Raw genomic sequence first — 14,448 nt, 5'->3', positions numbered from 1 at the left:
ATCATATGGTATTTGTCTTTCTCCGACTGACTTATTTCACTTAACATAATTGTCTCTAGGTCTATCCATATCGTCCCAAATGGTACGATTAGACCAGTGATTCTTAAACTTGATTGAGCATCAGAATGACCAGGAGGGTTCATTAAGCCACAAAGGCTAGGGCCCCACACCAGAGTTTCTGATTCAGTAGGTCTGGGATGGGGCCCAAGATTTTGCCCAGATGCTGCTGCTGCTGATTTGGAGGCCACAATTTGAAAACCACTGGCCTAGAGCAAAGCATCTGGCAGCTGGCCGATGCCAAATAATTCTCTAGTGAATGGATATGAGTAATCATCTTCAGCAATGGAGGTCTTCCTGTAGTTAAAGACCAGATGGAAGGTAAGGTTTCAGGGGAGGATGGAAGATAGTGGTCAGAGTAGAATTTCAGAGTTTGGATTCAGAGATGGAACACTTTTGGGTGAACAAGGCCCAGGATTAACTCTGGAAGGGGAATGATGGAAGTTCAAGGAATTGAGTGTTGCAAGCGTCATCAAAATGGACCACATCTGGCAGAGGCTTGAATTTAAAGGGAAGCTCTAACAGGAAGTCAAGATCTGAAGGGGAGTCCGGCTACTTTCTGGGCCTGAATTATGTAGAGTGACTGTATATACCTACAGACATTGTAGCCCATCCAGGTTGACACACCAGTACTGGTAACAAATCTAAGGAGAATCTGGGATTCTGTGCCAGCTCTGTCTGCTTATCCTTTAAATTAGGTTTGGCCTAGGCCCCAGGCTTCTGCTGAGGGACTCAAGAGTAGAGATTACAACCTGAGGATTTCAGCCGTGTAAAGAAGCAATTCCCCTTAGGTCTTAGGGTTTAGGGGAGCAGGACAGACAAAAGGTTGATGATTCTAAGAGAAGTGGCTTAAAATAATTAATAAAAATTCCACTAGATTAGCACTTTTACAGATTAAAAATGTCTGCTAACCCTCAAGAATGACTTTGTACCCTTTATAGTTTCCCCTTTACAGGAGCAACGCTCAGAACACCCATGTGGGGTATGACTGGGATTAGGTCTGAGATTATGGCCACACCCAGCATGTGTTCTTTATAGTAGTCTGCTGGTACTGAAGAGCACCAGGCCCGAGGTAGTGGTGCCTCCACTGGTTAACACCTGTGCAACCTTCCACAAAGTTACTTCCTCCCCCATGCCCCAGTTTTTCCGGTTGTGAAATCCCGGTAATACAATACCACATAGGGTTATCGTGAGGATTAAGTGAGGTAGCTAATGTACAGCTATAGACACACAGTAAGCACCTTATAAATACCAGTTATGATTTGTTACATTATCCAGTACGGGACCTTGTCAATGTCCTGACGTGTGTGTGTGTGGTGTTTGGTTCTGCAGTTTCACCTAACTGTTGCGAGCGCTCTTTCCTGAGCATCTGCACAGGGAGAGGGCTGACCACTTTTCCCGGCACCTTTGGAGGTTTTGCTGAACTGATGATATAGTTGGGTGTGGAGGAGCCGCGGAAAGGACCCGCGCAGCCGCAGAAGGGTTTGCAGTGGCGCCTGCCCATCGCTGGGGGCAGCAGAGGAGACGCCGGGCTCGCCCCGCCCCTAAGGGGTCAGGGGTCACGGGATAGTGTAGGATCTGCTGCCTGTCGCGGTTACTCAGCTCTGGGCCGATGGCGCCAGCGCAGCGCTGCCATCTGTGCCGTCAGACCTTCTTCTGTGGCCGCGGACATGTCTACAGTCGCAAGCACCAACGGCAGCTGAAGGTGGCTTTGGATCGGCTCCTGCCACAGGTACGGACGGGAGGCTGGAGGGGAAGCCCTGGCAGTGCAGTGGGGACCCAGGGGGTGGGATTTGGGCGTCCCACTCGGGTTCCCACTTGGCCTCTTCCCAGTTACACCCTCTCTGCCACAGGTGGAGGCTGCCCGTAAGGCTGTCCGCACAGCTCAGGTGGAGCGTTACGTGCCCGAGCACGAGCGGTGCTGCTGGTGCCTGTGCTGCGGCTGTGAGGTGCGGAAACACCTGAGCCATGGAAACCTGACCGTGCTGCACGGGGGGCTGCTGGAGCATTTAGCCAGGTGAGATCCGGGTTGGGAGCCTCATCCAGCACGTTGGCATACATACGTGGGAGGGTGGGTTTAGAGTGAGGGTGAGTTTAGAAGAACGCTTTTGTGATTTGATCAGGATGGATCGCCTACCTTAAGGGGTAGAGGGCTTATGGCTGCCATGGTCCCAGTGGCGGTGGTAGTCTAACTGGAAAAGCCAGCTGGGCAGCAGGTGGCTCAAGTTTACCTCCCATCACCTCCTCTCAGATTCTTATATTTTTATTGGAAGAGGGGGACTGGAAATTTGGAAGAGACTAATAACAGTATTTCTCTCTAAGCCTTGCCCAGAGGCAGAAATCCAGATGTCAATTTGCATTACTTATCTAGTGGCTACATATCTGAATATTCTATAATCTGTCATTGAGATTACTCCTCTCCATTCTCAGCCTAGAGCACAAGAAAGCAACCAACAGATTCTGGTGGGAGAACAAGGCTGAGGTCCAGATGAAAGAGAAGTTTCTCATCTCTCCTCAAGATTATGCACGGTAAGTCACTCCTTATGAAAGATGAAATAGAATGTGAATTCTCTGGATCTGTGTCAAGTACAGGAGCTTCTTCGATTAATTGGAAAGTTTGGTAAGGAATTAATAAGTATTGTCTTCATAGCACTCACTATTCTAGGCACTATATTGGACATAAAGGAAGTACGATAGTCTGAAAGGTTTATGATCTAGTTGGGGATGAGATTTACAATGCATTTAGCAAATAGAGAACAGTAGTATATTGGTAAAAGCTGACTATAATCAACTATCTAAATGTGTGGCACAGAGAACACCTTTTTTATAGTTTATAGTGTGCAGAAAAAGAACAAAAACAAAACTGTTGCTCACCCAATACCCACTTTTAATAATTTTAGACTATTTTAACTGGCCTCTGGAGGACCCTTAAAAACTGAAGTGCAGGAAGCTGGTCAGTCTGAGCCCTGACTGCCTCAGGAAGAGGACATAGGCAGCTTCACACCACCACTTTTACTGGAACTATATTGAGATTATAGGATGTAGAACCCAAGGGGATCTCAGAGCCAAAGTTACAGAAAAACTCACGGTGCCTATTATTTCTTTCTACTCAGACAAAAAATGCCTAAGTCCCACTACCTTTCCTTTAAACCTGTGGTTCAGACTGGGAGGAGATGGGAATCTGAGGACAAAAAGCACTCACTCCTCACACCCTGACCCAGCTACATATGATTTTTGGTGGGTGAATCAGTATAGTTGAGCAGAAAAGGTTATTGAGAATCATGAAGATGGACTCTTGGAACTTTTTATTTAAATATAGTTTTGACTTTTAACCTTATAAATTTCAAGCGCACACACACAAGACCAGACAAGGCCAAGCCAGAATGATTTGACCAGTAATGATACAATGAGCTTGACAGTTTACTACTTATATAAACAACAAAAAAAGTAAGCTCAAAGTGCCAGCTTCCCAGGTCCTTGTCCCACACACCAAAAAGGGCTGGATGACCTCAGCCTGAGTTGTAGGGAGTTGCTGGGGAGCCAAATGTAAACTGCAACTATTGGGTTGTGAGAAAAGTCATGAAATATTTTTTCTCTGTTTTTTGTTGCAAAAATGTGTCATAACTTTTCCGACAACCCAATAGATGGTTTTAAAGTCTACAACTCTACTCTGAGAGGAGCAAAGCAGAAAGCCCCACATCTCATCAGAACCCAGGAGCTGATGAGAACCTGTCTCATGACAGCTTCCCAGGGGAGATAGGGAGCAAGTGGGAGATGGCCTTTCAGGCCTCCCATCCTCTTGTGTTATGGGAGGATCACACAGGCAGTCAGCCAAGACTGATAAGCTGAGGTTCAAGGCTTTGCCTGTATGGATATGTGCAAGGCTGCCAGGTCTCCATGGTAGAGCCATTCTCCTACATAAATGTTATATTAAAATTAGGTCAGAAAAGAAATCCTAAAATTGATTGCAAAGATGAATTTTCTTAATTATATATCAAATTGATAACAATCACAGACAAAAGAATAAGAATTCAAGTCTTTTGAACACAAAATTCTTACGGTATATCCTGAGAAGAATATTTTCTAAGGACTAAAGAGCTGCAAAGAAATCTTGAGCTTTGTAGTTTTATTGTTGATAGTAGTATTGGTATTCTGATACCTTTTTGTGTGTATTATAGGATTAAAGAACTGTAAGTAGTTGACCCTTGAACATGTTTGAACTGCACATGTCCACTTATACAGATTTTTTTTCCAATTGACCTATGCAGTTCAAACATGTTCTAGGATCAACTCCTGTCTGGGAATCTGCGTGTGCCGAGGGCTGATTATACATGGATTTCCAACTGTGTAGGTCAGTGCCTCTAAGCCCCTATGCTGTTCAGTGATCAACTGTATATTGATATTATTGGGAATCAGGGTTTTCAGTATGGCAGAAGGAAGATACCAGTAAGGAATGGAGGGATTTGATTGGGGAGATAGCAGTATGAATTTTTAAGAAAATCAAAGCTGTCTTCTGAAAGAGCTAAAAGCATGACACCTGTGGAGCAATAAGAACTTTACTAACACTCAGCTCTTTGTATAAGTACTACTTTCTACTAAAAAGAATCAGATCTCATTGGAGAAATGGCTGATTTCAGGTTTGGAGCAGGGAAAGTACATGGTGAGCCTGGCATGTCTTGTGCTGGAAATGCTCATACTGATGACATATCCAGAGGACAAAGGAGCTGGTTTGAAAGGATTCTCACTAGCCCCATACAGGATAATTTGAACATCAAAAAGACTTAAAACTTTCTTAAATGTGGTAATGGTTTCATGGTTTCAGACTGTTCCTGTTCTCAGGAGATGCATGCTGAAATATTTAGAGTTAAGTCTCACGGTGTCTCAAACCAATTTTATTTTGGCAAAAAGGAAATGTATGTATATAAGAGAAATGGAGCCAGTTTGGCAAAATGTTAAAAAAAGTGGAGCCAGTATGGCAGAATGTTAACCGTGAATCTGGATGAGAGGTTCACTGTACTATTTTGAGTTTAAAATTACTCAACATTTAAAGAAAAAATTATCTACTCTTTTTTTTTTTTTTAGATTTTTATTGGGGAATTGGGGGAAGGGGAACAGACAAGTTGCTGTCGTTTTGTTCTTCAGTCTAGTTGTGGAGGACGTTGCTTCACTGGCCCAAGTTGGCACCATCATTGCGCTCTTCCCAGGCAAGGCACATCAGTCGCCGGCTTCTGGACGGCCGCTCACAGCGGCTGCTGGCCGCTCACACTGGCTGCTGGCCACACACGGTAGCCCATGGCAACCCACTGCAGCAGGGGCTGCAGCCTATGCCAACTCATGGCAGCCTAGCTCCAGGTTGAGCTGTTGTTCAGCATCTTAGCTGTAGAGGGCAGTGTCACCGGCCCTCATATGTGGGATCCAAACCAGGGCCCTCTGGCATCCCAAGCCAGCTCTTAACCAACGCGCCACTCAGCCGGCCCGAGTATCTTTTTATAACTGGCAGGGCCTGGGGTTCTGAGCTCACTTTCCCTTTTTTCTTTAGATTCAAGAAATCCATGGTGAAAGGTTTGGATTCTTATGAGGAAAAAGAGGATGAAGTGATCAAAGAGGTAAGTTAAAGGAAAAGCCTCTGAAGGACCGACCCATCCCCCATAATCTTGTACCTATCTAAGCAGCCTCTCCCCTACAGATGGCAGCTCAGATCCGTGAGGTGGAGCAGAGTCGGCAGGAGGTGGTTCGGTCTGTCTTAGAGGTTGGTTTCCCTCAGAGGAGCCAGAGCAGTATCCAAATTCACTAATCCCTGGTTCTCCCAGGTCCAGCATTTCACCTACCAGCTCGAAGAGAACTGACTCCATGCTTCATCTACTCCGTTTGAATTCCCTTACCTGTCCGCCAGGGGGCAGGCCTTGTCAGTGGAGATGAAGGCAGGGCTGGGAGGGATATAAGAGTTTGTAAGATGGGCAGTACCCTCCATATGCCAATTTTCCTTCTGGAGGGTGGGAGCATGGCCTAGGCATACAGTTAAGCATCCTAGACATTTATTTTTCCTGAATCAAACTCAGCCTCAGGCAGTGCCAGACCCAGAAGAGGGCTCTTCGGCACCTGGAAGTTGGAAAGGAACAAACAGGTAAGATTATTAGGGAATCTTGAGTTTGACATCTGTTAAGAGCATTCTGTAACTTTTTGGCTGGGAAATGGACCAAATCCTTATGGCTCAAGGACCTTGTCTGTCAGCCTAGCTCATTTGTCTTTTTTAGCCAAATAGTCTCCACCTCACAGCAGCCCTCATACTTGGACCTGCCATCTGCCCCAGAGCTTGACTGGATGGACACAGGACCGCTGACATTCATTGGCCATCAGGTACAATGGCTAAGCCAGGAAAGAGCCAGTGCCCCCTCAGTTCCCAGGACACCCATTTCTTACAGGTTTTCTACCTATTCTGACCATTCCTGTTGTCTCTGCAGGCTTTTCTCTTGCTGCACTGTTCCATACTGTGCTCACAGGCCTCTTTTCTCACTCTCCAACACCTGTTACCCCCACTGCCACTTAGAAGAGTGCCAACTCCTATATTTCATCCTCTGCAGAACCCCCAATTCCAGCTCAATACATTTATTAGATATCCTACAGGTACCTGAAACTAACCCCCTCCCTGTATTTCCAGCAACTGTAGATGCCGATACTTATACCCTCCATCACCTACATCCAATCAAGTCTAGGTCTATTTTACCTCCTGAATACAAGTTGGCCTCTAGTCTACCTTAGAACAATTCCTACTCCCCCCTGCAGTCCTGTCCCAAACACAAGAATTCCATCATTACCTGCTCTCTCATCTTCTACACTCCAGCCGTACTATGCTTCTCACTTTTACACATGTAGTTGCCATTGCCATAATACTGCTTTCCTTCATTCATCACCTAGTTAACGCTCACCTTCCTTCAGCTCTTACCTCAAATGTCATTTTCATGGAAGGCTTATTTGAGGTCACCTGTGTTATAAACGGATGTAATGCCAGGTAAAAAGCTGTGGATGTAATTTATACTTTTCTCCTCCAATGATATGTATGCTGTGAGGAAAGGGTTTTGTTTACCTGGCACATGTAGACATATCTCCACCATGAAGACCATCTTTTGAGGACAGAATTTTCAATGATTTACTGTGCTCTTAAGATTTGACATCTACCTCCTCTAAGTTTGTCCTTTCTCTAGCTAGGAGTATCCTATCATCTCTTGGCTTTCTTATCTAGGATTTTCCTTTCCCCCCCCCATTTCTAACTACAGGATACACCAGGAGCTGGTAACATCCACTCAGGTAAGGCCCCAGGGCAGTGTTTTCTCAAAAAAGTTATTTTTTAAAGTTTAGATAAAGCACTAACTGCAACCTAGATGTTCATCAACAGATAAACATGTAAAGATGTGCTGCATATATACATACACACACACTGGAATATTCTTCAGCAATAAAAGAATGAAATCTTGCCATTTACAACATGGATGGACCTAAATAAAGGGTATTATGCTAAGTGAAGTCAATCATCTCACTTATATGTGGTCTAAAAAACTAATGGAGATTTTCACTTTGTGAGAGGTATAAATGTCTGTTGCTTTGTACACCTGAAACTAATTTTTAAAATGCATGAACAGACACAGCACGAATCTAGAAAACAAGCTAATGGTTGCCAAAAGGTAGGAGGTGGTGGGGTGGGAATGAAAAAAAAAAAAAGGCACTATCTGAGGAAGGTCTTGTGTCCTGAATATATGAAGAACTCTGAAAATCCAATAAAAGCATATAAAGATACTCATCAGAATGGCTAATGTATGTGGAAGAACTCTCATTCACTGCTGGTGGCAATGTAAAATGACACCACCACTTTTGGAAAACAATTCAGCAGTTTCTTAAAAAGTTCAACATATACATACATTATAATACAGCCATTCCAAGAGAATCGTTTATCTACACAAAGGCTTATATAGAAAATGTCAGTGTGTTTTTATGAGCTCTAACCGAGTCGAGTAGTAGTTTTCAATCTAGTTGTGGAGGGCACAGCCAGCTCAGTGGCCCATGCAGGGATCAAACCAGCACCTTGGTGTTATGAGCACTGTGCTGTAACCAACTGAGTTAACTGGCTGCCCGTCATAGCATTTGTAGTAGCCCAAAACTGAAAACAATCCAAATGTGCCTCGACAAATGAACAATGGGACAGTACTCAACAAAGAAACTATTAATATATGCAACACATCTCAAAATAACTATGCTAAAAGCTAGAACAAAAGTACATTTATATAAAATTATAGAAAATGCAAACTATAGCAACAGAAAACAGTAGTTGCCTGGCACTAGGAAAGGGATAGGAGGCACAGGAATTATTTTAAAAGGGCACAAGGATACATGGGGTAATACTCAGTATCTTGACTGATTTCACTCAAAAAACATTTCAAACTGTACACTTTAAATATGTGCAGTTTGTTGTATGTCAATTATGCCTCTCTTAAATGTCAGCATGCAATTAAGTAAGGAATGTTGCTCTAAATTAGCCTAGGGCCCTCAACTTTCTATGATCCAGAATTCCTGGACTTTTAAACATTTCCAGTTCTCAAGTTTTTGAAGTGCCTTAATTTCTGCTGAACATGTAGGTCTTCCTTTTCCAGGCGCCACACCTCCCTGGATGGTTCAAGATGAGGAATACAGCTCTGGGAATCAACAAATAGGACCTTCCTATGAAGAGTTTCTTAAAGAAAGTAAGTAAACTTATTCAAGAATGGCAGTGGGTTCTTTAAATCTTCCTACTCAAATAAAACCATTTGCATTTATTTATCATTGTAGAGGAAAAACAGAAATTGAAGAAACTCCCCGCAGACCGAGTTGGGGCCAACTTTGATCATAACTCCAGCACCAATGCAGGCTGGCTGCCCTCTTTTGGCCGGGTCTGGAATAATGGACGCCGCTGGCAATCCAGGTATGGGTCCAAGTGCCAGGTCCCAAGCCTCCCAACCCTTTGGAGATCTCACCCTTCATCCTATTAACCCTTCATTTCTCTTCAGGCATCAATTCAAAACTGAAGCTGCAGCAAGGAACAAACAGCAGTCACATAAAGAAAAAAAGCTAATGGTCTCCTAATACTTTTACAATCACTATAAGTCAACAAAAGCCTATACCTGTTATCCTTTGTAAACTGCCTTTCTTAAGAAACAGACATACCCACTTGATTTAATAAAGTTTTATTTTTCCAAATATACAGCTGGTGGGACCTGTAAAAAAATTTAGAAATTATCAGTATAAAGCCTTATGAAGGGAACCCATACTTCCTACACCATGAGTCCCTGGGTTCTCACTCACCTGTTCATGCATCTTCACCAGCAGCTGGGGCATCCCCACCCTTGGTGTTTCTGGTGTAAATTACTTGAGCTCTGTGCTTTGAAACTAATTTAATAAGTCCTAAGGAAAAAGAATAAGTTTTCCTGAGTTTTCCATCCCTTCCCAAAACAAATGGTGAATTTGGGCATGAAACTTTGTATTAGGCACGGCTACATTTCTTTCTAAACAAGGGGACCGTTAACCTGCTCTTGGAATGGTCACCCTCTTTAACTTAAAAACCACTATTGTATCAGGCCTTACAGACAGTGTCACCAAACTGCCATAGGGGCCCATAGCTGCTTTAGGGTCTACCCTAAGGGTGACATTAGAATTATATTACCACCGCTGGTCAAACCAATCTGATGTGCTAAACCATACCAGTACAATATACCCCTCTCACCTTTACTAAGGAGCTCCTGAAGGACTGCCCTTCAGGAACCGCGGATCTTCAGTCTCTCAGAGACAACAGCTGGGGTTATAAGCTTATAGTTGGGAACTTCCTTACAGAGTTTGTCATATGTCGCTTTGTCAAACAAGACTAGGTTATTGAGCTTGTCCCGAACTTTGCCTTTGGACCACTTCTACTCACAAAAACAAAATGGAAAAGTCAGTGCTCCTGGAAGAATCACTCTTTCTCTCCCAAACAACCTGTGTTAAGAGCAATCTCTCCCGTGTTTGCAGGGCAATACCGAGAGGTTGGCTGTTTCTTGGCTTGCAGAAACCTACGAAATTCAGAATCTGCAAATTAAGCTTCAAATAACTTGGGGGAAAAAATCTTTGAGACTTTTGGATATGGGCCAAACCCACAAGATTAAAATATTACGTATTAAGTATCAGGAACAAATGCTTTATACACACTTGTTCCATTTCCAAGTAGCATGTACCACCCCATTCTTCAAATGAGGGGGAAAAGTGAGGATACCACTAACACACGCTTTAATAACCTAACCAGACGCCACAACGTTAAAAGCCATTTGTTATATACGTCACTTACTATAGCAATACGGGCTGGGAGCCCAGTTTCCCCCGCTCATAGAGGAAGGGCTTGTTCCTACCTTCTTTTTGGCCTTGCCTCCAGATTTGTTCACTGGGTCTTTGTCTTTCTTGGCTGATTTTCCAGCGTCTTTCTTCTTCTTGTCGTCTTTGGGCGGCTGTTGAAGAAAAGTGGGAATGCCGCCAGCTCATAAGGCAACCCATGCCCCCCATTGCGCCCCTCACTCCCGCCCAAACTTCTCTAGCGGAGCACATGGGTAAAGCAATACCCCGGCCCGCCTTGAGTTGCAGCCTGGCAGTTCTGGGAGCCCTCCCTCCAATGAAGCCTCAACTACGCTCCAGAACCGCCTGGTTCTCAGAACCGCGCCGGCTCCACACCACTCAGCTCACCATGTCGAAACACGGACAGCAGCGGCTTCAACTGCAGCCTCGCTAAGATGTCGGAGAAAAAGGAAGCGCCGCTTAGGAACAGGCCCAAAAACCTCCACCCGCGGCTAGTGCTTCCGGGGCAAGGGGCGGAGCCCCGCGAAGGACGTTCTAAGCGCCACCCTCTCGCTGATGCTGTAAGCAGTTGGGAGGATTTGGGTGTTCTGGTTCTCCTGCTGCACGCCCTGAACACTGTCCCCGCCTTGTTGGGCTTTGCCGCCTGTTGTGAAGCACTCACACGTTGCTATTCCCTGGCGTTAAGGACCGAGAAAGAGACGGAAAACAACTTATCAGGCCCCCGGCAACTAATTTTCTCCGTTACACCCAAGCATATTGCCTCAAATGCGTAAGCGCCGCAGACGGCAGCAAATCGAGACTGCAAAGAGGAGTGGGGGGGGGGCGAGGACGGATCCCGTGACGGGTACTTCCGGGGCGGGGCCGGGCCGACTTCCAGTATTGGAGCCCAGGCAGCTGCAATGGCGATTTTCAGTGTGTATGTGGTGAACAAAGCTGGCGGCCTGATTTACCAACTGGACAGCTACGCGCCACGGGCCGAGGCTGAAAAAACTTTCAGTTACCCGCTTGATCTGCTGCTCAAGCTACATGACGAGCGTGTGCTGGTTGCCTTCGGCCAGCGCGACGGAATCCGGGGTGGGCTAGGCTCGGGCCCGGGAGGCGGGACCGGTCCTGCGGAAGTAGGCTGGTTTCTCGGGGAGGGGGGCGCGGGGGCGGGGCCGGGCTCCTAGTTTCCTCAGCGGAATCCGTTGGATGGGGCTTGGTTGACCCTTGCCTCACTTCTGCAGTGGGCCACGCAGTGCTGGCCATCAATGGCATAGACGTTAACGGCAAGTACACAGCTGATGGGAAAGAGGTGTTGGAGTACTTGGGCAGCCCTTCTAACTACCCGGTGTCCATTCGATTCGGCCGACCCCGCCTTACCTCCAATGAGAAGCTCATGCTGGCCTCTATGTTCCACTCGTAAGTTCCCCGACGCTGCCTGTAGGCCTGCCCTTGGCTCACAAGCTGACTGGGTTGGTGTGGTTCTATGGGCAGTCTCCTGAGCGGCTATGCTTACCTTACTCTGTCGCCTTTCAAATCGTATGTTCTTGTGTTACGAAAAGAAAAATAATTCATTCAGTATGAATAGGTTTTAGTAATACTGATAGGGGTGTGATCTTGCTTAAATCAGCTTCTCTGAGCCTTAGTTTCTTCATCTTTATAGTAAGGCAGTTGAACTAAATGAATTGTAAGATTTTTTTTCTGCTCTCAACAATGGAATAAGATGTGCTGAGTATGCATAGCCTCAAGGTAAGTAACCATGGCACGTATTTCTAGTATTTATTTTACCTAAAATTTTCAGTGTAAAATGTTTTATAGCAAAGTGTGGATCTGCAGTTAGTCCTAGTGAAAGGAAGTACAGTTGATATTTGAACAAGAGGGGTTAGGGATGTGACTCCCACATATAACTTGACTCCCCCAAAACAACTACAGTCATCCCTTGGTATCTACAGGGAATTGGTTCCAGGACCCCTGCGGATACCAACAGTTGTGGATGCTCAAGTCCCTTTTATAAAATGGCGTACAACAATGCATACAATTGGCCCTCCGCATCTACCAATTCCCAATCAAGGATCAAAAATACTGTATTTGATCCAGGGTTGGTTGACTCCTCAGATGCAAAGCCAGGGATAGAGAAGGCTGACTGTATATTTATTGGGAAAAGAATTCATATAAGTGGACCCGTGCAGTTCTAACCCATGTTCAAGTGTCAACTGTATAACAACCAATTTTATTGTAGGCCAGTTGACATGAACAAGTGTTAAGTTCCTATGGCAGCTCTTCAATGTTAAAATAAGACGATGCTATTCAAGGATCTGCTGTAAAATTCATGCAGAATTCAAATGAATTCTAAAGAAATTTTGATACTGCTGCTAGGCAGTTCACACTGCCTCTTCTGGCTGACTCAGGCCAGGCCATAATGTAAACTCCTCAGCAGATAGGATCACTTCAGTGGAAAAGTTTGGGAAGCATTCCTCCGTTACAGCAGTGAGGTGCATTCCCAGCTTTGCCTCCTTTGCAAATAGGCTGTTCGCAATTGGCTCCCAGCTGTCTCCTGAACAGGGCAGCTCAGGCATTGAGATGCTGGAGACAGACACATTCAAGCTACACTGCTTCCAGACACTGACAGGTATGTGTCTCCAGATAGGCCAAAGGGATGCAGTGGGGCAGGTTGAGGGTTGGGATTGACGAAAGACAACTTGGTAAGCAGTGAGGGGTGGGGGTAGCTTTTCCTGGGACAATTGCACAGACACATCTATTTGTTTTGTGAATCCAAAGCCAATGTTTAACCTGACACCGATTTTATCCACACCACCCAGCGTGCTCAGCCGTAGTTATCCTGTGTGCAAATAAAACTCACTTTAGTGTTATCTCATGTTGCACACATTTTGGAAGGGGTGTTGTTCCAAAATGAAATTTGAATGCTAAATGGAAATAACCTTTGAATCACGAGCGTCATTGCTTCACTACTTTAATACAGATAATTGAAAATTGCCTATGTTTGTCCCCTGCCTGGCACTTTCTGCTGAGGGACACCAAAACCACAAGTAAGTGACAGAACTAGAACTCAAAGCCTGGTCTCAGTCAGCTGGATGATGTGATAAAGTCTCTTCAACTCTCTGGTCTCACCTATAGGTGTAAAATCTTGCCTTTCCTGCTTTGTGGAGTAATAAGGATAAAATAATAATGGGATTATGAAAGTGCTTTGCAAAATTGAAAGTGCCGCATAAACAGGATGACATTATTTGCTGCATTCTCTACCCTTTGGTAACCATTCCTGGCCCCTCTCCAGGGATCAAGTTTGTGGTGCTGGCAGACCCTAGGCAAGCTGGAATAGATTCTCTTCTCCGAAAGATTTATGAGATTTATTCAGACTTTGCTCTCAAGAATCCATTCTACTCTCTGGAAATGCCCATCAGGTAGGTAGGTGGTCCCACTCCCCAGATCAAAGCCTCCTTGCCCCTCCCTGTGTGCTCTTCCCCAAAGTCATTTTGAAGTGGAATAGAGTTATTTTTAAATAAAAGTGAGTAGCCTTTTACTTCTTACTTTAAGAAACCATAGACTTTTCTTGGGGTTTTTGTCCTTCAAGCAGGCTCTGCCTCTGTAACCCAAAGTGGGGAGAGAGCCTTAGACATCACACTTGGTCCTTATTTGTGCCTCCTGGACCTGGTATAGGTGTGAGCTGTTTGACCAGAACCTGAAGTTAGCCCTGGAGGTGGCAGAGAAGGCTGGAACTTTTGGACCTGGGTCATAGGCTGAACATGCAATGGACACCCCTCCCCACAAATTCTGAGAGATCCTGCAGCAGAGGTCCTGCTGTTTCCACTCCAGTGGAGAGCCCAGCAGCCTTGTTAGTGCACCTGACACTGGGATGTTGAGCCTGATGACGTGTACTGATCCCCAGGCCTTAAGACCATGCTCTCTTCCCTCCTGTATGTATGATGGTCCTACTTCCCAACTCTGTACAGATTTATTTATGGAGGAGGTAGGCCCATAAATGCTGTAATAAACATTCCTTTGATCTCCGTGTTTGCTGTCCTAATTGTTGGTTTCAGGGGAAAGGCC

General features: G+C 45.2%; 3 protein-coding genes across 7 annotated transcripts; 2 read left to right on the top strand and 1 right to left on the bottom strand.

Moving 5' to 3' along the window:
• The first annotated feature begins 1,418 nt into the window (after positions 1–1,418).
• On the top strand, positions 1,419–9,284 carry CENATAC (centrosomal AT-AC splicing factor). Of its 3 annotated transcripts, XM_019663616.1 has the most exons (11): positions 1,592–1,789; positions 1,911–2,074; positions 2,488–2,586; positions 5,597–5,663; positions 5,744–5,806; positions 6,117–6,181; positions 6,312–6,414; positions 7,332–7,362; positions 8,700–8,789; positions 8,875–9,007; positions 9,093–9,284. In XM_019663616.1, exons 1-11 carry the CDS (start codon positions 1,670–1,672, stop codon positions 9,166–9,168), a joined length of 1,011 nt encoding a protein of 336 aa, XP_019519161.1. In that variant the 5' UTR covers positions 1,592–1,669; the 3' UTR covers positions 9,169–9,284. The 3 variants fall into 3 exon arrangements, 2 of the variants coding, with proteins under 2 accessions (XP_019519160.1, XP_019519161.1); XR_002126351.1 differs by lacking the exons at positions 8,875–9,007; positions 9,093–9,284 and having other exon boundaries at positions 1,419–1,789; positions 6,312–7,362; positions 8,700–8,770; XM_019663615.1 differs by lacking the exons at positions 8,700–8,789; positions 8,875–9,007; positions 9,093–9,284 and having other exon boundaries at positions 1,419–1,789; positions 6,312–7,425.
• On the bottom strand, positions 9,212–10,903 carry RPS25 (ribosomal protein S25). Its single transcript, XM_019663620.1, is given in 5 exon segments — positions 9,212–9,299; positions 9,388–9,486; positions 9,806–9,986; positions 10,461–10,556; positions 10,789–10,903. Coding segments are annotated over 4 exon segments (375 nt in total). The 5' UTR covers positions 10,792–10,903; the 3' UTR covers positions 9,212–9,299; positions 9,388–9,391.
• Positions 10,904–11,239: 336 nt separating this feature from the next.
• On the top strand, positions 11,240–14,417 carry TRAPPC4 (trafficking protein particle complex subunit 4). 3 transcript variants are annotated; one of them, XM_019663617.1, is made up of 5 exons: positions 11,240–11,475; positions 11,628–11,802; positions 12,909–13,012; positions 13,676–13,802; positions 14,059–14,417. In XM_019663617.1, the coding sequence occupies exons 1-5, from the start codon at positions 11,301–11,303 to the stop codon at positions 14,135–14,137; spliced, it is 660 nt and encodes a 219-aa protein (XP_019519162.1). In that variant the 5' UTR covers positions 11,240–11,300; the 3' UTR covers positions 14,138–14,417. The 3 variants fall into 3 exon arrangements, with proteins under 3 accessions (XP_019519162.1, XP_019519163.1, XP_019519164.1); XM_019663618.1 differs by having other exon boundaries at positions 11,251–11,475; positions 13,676–13,806; positions 14,059–14,153; XM_019663619.1 differs by having other exon boundaries at positions 11,438–11,519.
• Positions 14,418–14,448: the final 31 nt, after the last annotated feature.

Source organism: Hipposideros armiger, unplaced genomic scaffold (genome assembly GCF_001890085.2).
Source record: "Hipposideros armiger isolate ML-2016 unplaced genomic scaffold, ASM189008v1 scaffold_396, whole genome shotgun sequence".
Lineage (NCBI taxonomy): Eukaryota > Metazoa > Chordata > Mammalia > Chiroptera > Hipposideridae > Hipposideros > Hipposideros armiger.
Note: the sequence above shows the minus strand (reverse complement) of the source record. Positions and strands in the feature narration are given on the sequence as shown.

Coding starts and splice junctions, on each gene's coding strand:
- CENATAC (XM_019663615.1), top strand. CDS start 1,670: ATGGCGCCAGCGCAGCGCTGCCATCTGTGCCGTCAGACCTTCTTCTGT. Junction 2,075..2,487: donor CTGCTGGAGCATTTAGCCAG/GTGAGATCCGGG, acceptor CTCCATTCTCAG/CCTAGAGCACAAGAAAGCAA. Junction 6,182..6,311: donor AGTTGGAAAGGAACAAACAG/GTAAGATTATTA, acceptor TGTCTTTTTTAG/CCAAATAGTCTCCACCTCAC.
- TRAPPC4 (XM_019663617.1), top strand. CDS start 11,301: ATGGCGATTTTCAGTGTGTATGTGGTGAACAAAGCTGGCGGCCTGATT. Junction 11,476..11,627: donor CCAGCGCGACGGAATCCGGG/GTGGGCTAGGCT, acceptor TCACTTCTGCAG/TGGGCCACGCAGTGCTGGCC. Junction 13,013..13,675: donor CTGCTTCCAGACACTGACAG/GTATGTGTCTCC, acceptor GCCCCTCTCCAG/GGATCAAGTTTGTGGTGCTG.